The sequence below is a fragment of the Phaethon lepturus genome, unplaced genomic scaffold (genome assembly GCF_000687285.1).
Source record: "Phaethon lepturus isolate BGI_N335 unplaced genomic scaffold, ASM68728v1 scaffold27424, whole genome shotgun sequence".
NCBI classification, from domain to species: Eukaryota; Metazoa; Chordata; class Aves; order Phaethontiformes; family Phaethontidae; genus Phaethon; species Phaethon lepturus.
In genome coordinates, this window is record NW_010534448.1 from 1 (window position 1) to 854 (window position 854).

At 61.1% G+C, this 854-nt stretch overlaps 1 protein-coding gene across 1 annotated transcript in view; it reads left to right on the plus strand.

The window, feature by feature from the left end:
- Positions 1-4: 4 nt before the first annotated feature.
- LOC104619608 (frizzled-9) overlaps positions 5-854 on the plus strand; it is a gene marked incomplete at its 5' end in the record, with an annotated part of 1,288 nt that continues 438 nt past the window's right edge. The window contains one exon of the mRNA XM_010285540.1: positions 5-852. Coding sequence (XP_010283842.1) covers positions 5-852 — 848 coding nt within the window. The remainder of the gene's footprint in view (positions 853-854) is intronic.

Sequence of the window (854 nt, forward strand, 5' to 3'; positions counted from 1 at the left end):
CGAGGGCCGGGGACCCAACGGCCTGGGGTCCTGCGACAACCCCGAGAAGTTCCAGTACGTGGAGAAGAGCCTCTCCTGCGCACCCAGGTGCTCCCCCGGGGTGGACGTCTACTGGTCCCGGGAGGACAAGGACTTTGCCTTCATCTGGATGGCCGTCTGGTCCACCCTCTGCTTCGTCTCCACCGCCTTCACTGTCCTCACCTTCCTGCTCGACCCCCACCGTTTCCAGTACCCCGAGAGGCCCATCATCTTCCTCTCCATGTGCTACAACGTCTACTCTGTGGCCTTCATCATCCGCTCGGTGGCAGGGGCCGAGAACATCGCCTGCGACCGGGAGAACGGTGAGCTCTACATCATCCAGGAGGGGCTGGAGAGCACGGGGTGCACCATCGTCTTCCTCATCCTCTACTACTTCGGCATGGCCAGCTCACTCTGGTGGGTTGTCCTCACCCTCACCTGGTTCCTGGCTGCTGGGAAGAAGTGGGGACATGAGGCCATCGAGGCCCACAGCAGCTACTTCCACATGGCTGCCTGGGGCATCCCGGCCATGAAGACCATCATCATCCTCACCATGCGGAAGGTGGCTGGCGACGAGCTCACGGGGCTGTGCTATGTGGGTAGCATGGATGTCAGCGCCCTGACTGGCTTCGTCCTCATCCCCCTCTCCTGCTACCTGGTCATCGGCACCTCCTTCATCCTGACGGGCTTCGTCGCCCTCTTCCACATCCGGAAGATAATGAAGACGGGCGGCACCAACACGGAGAAGCTGGAGAAGCTGATGGTGAAGATCGGGGTCTTCTCTATCCTCTACACCGTCCCAGCCACCTGCGTCATTGTCTGCTACTTCTACGAGC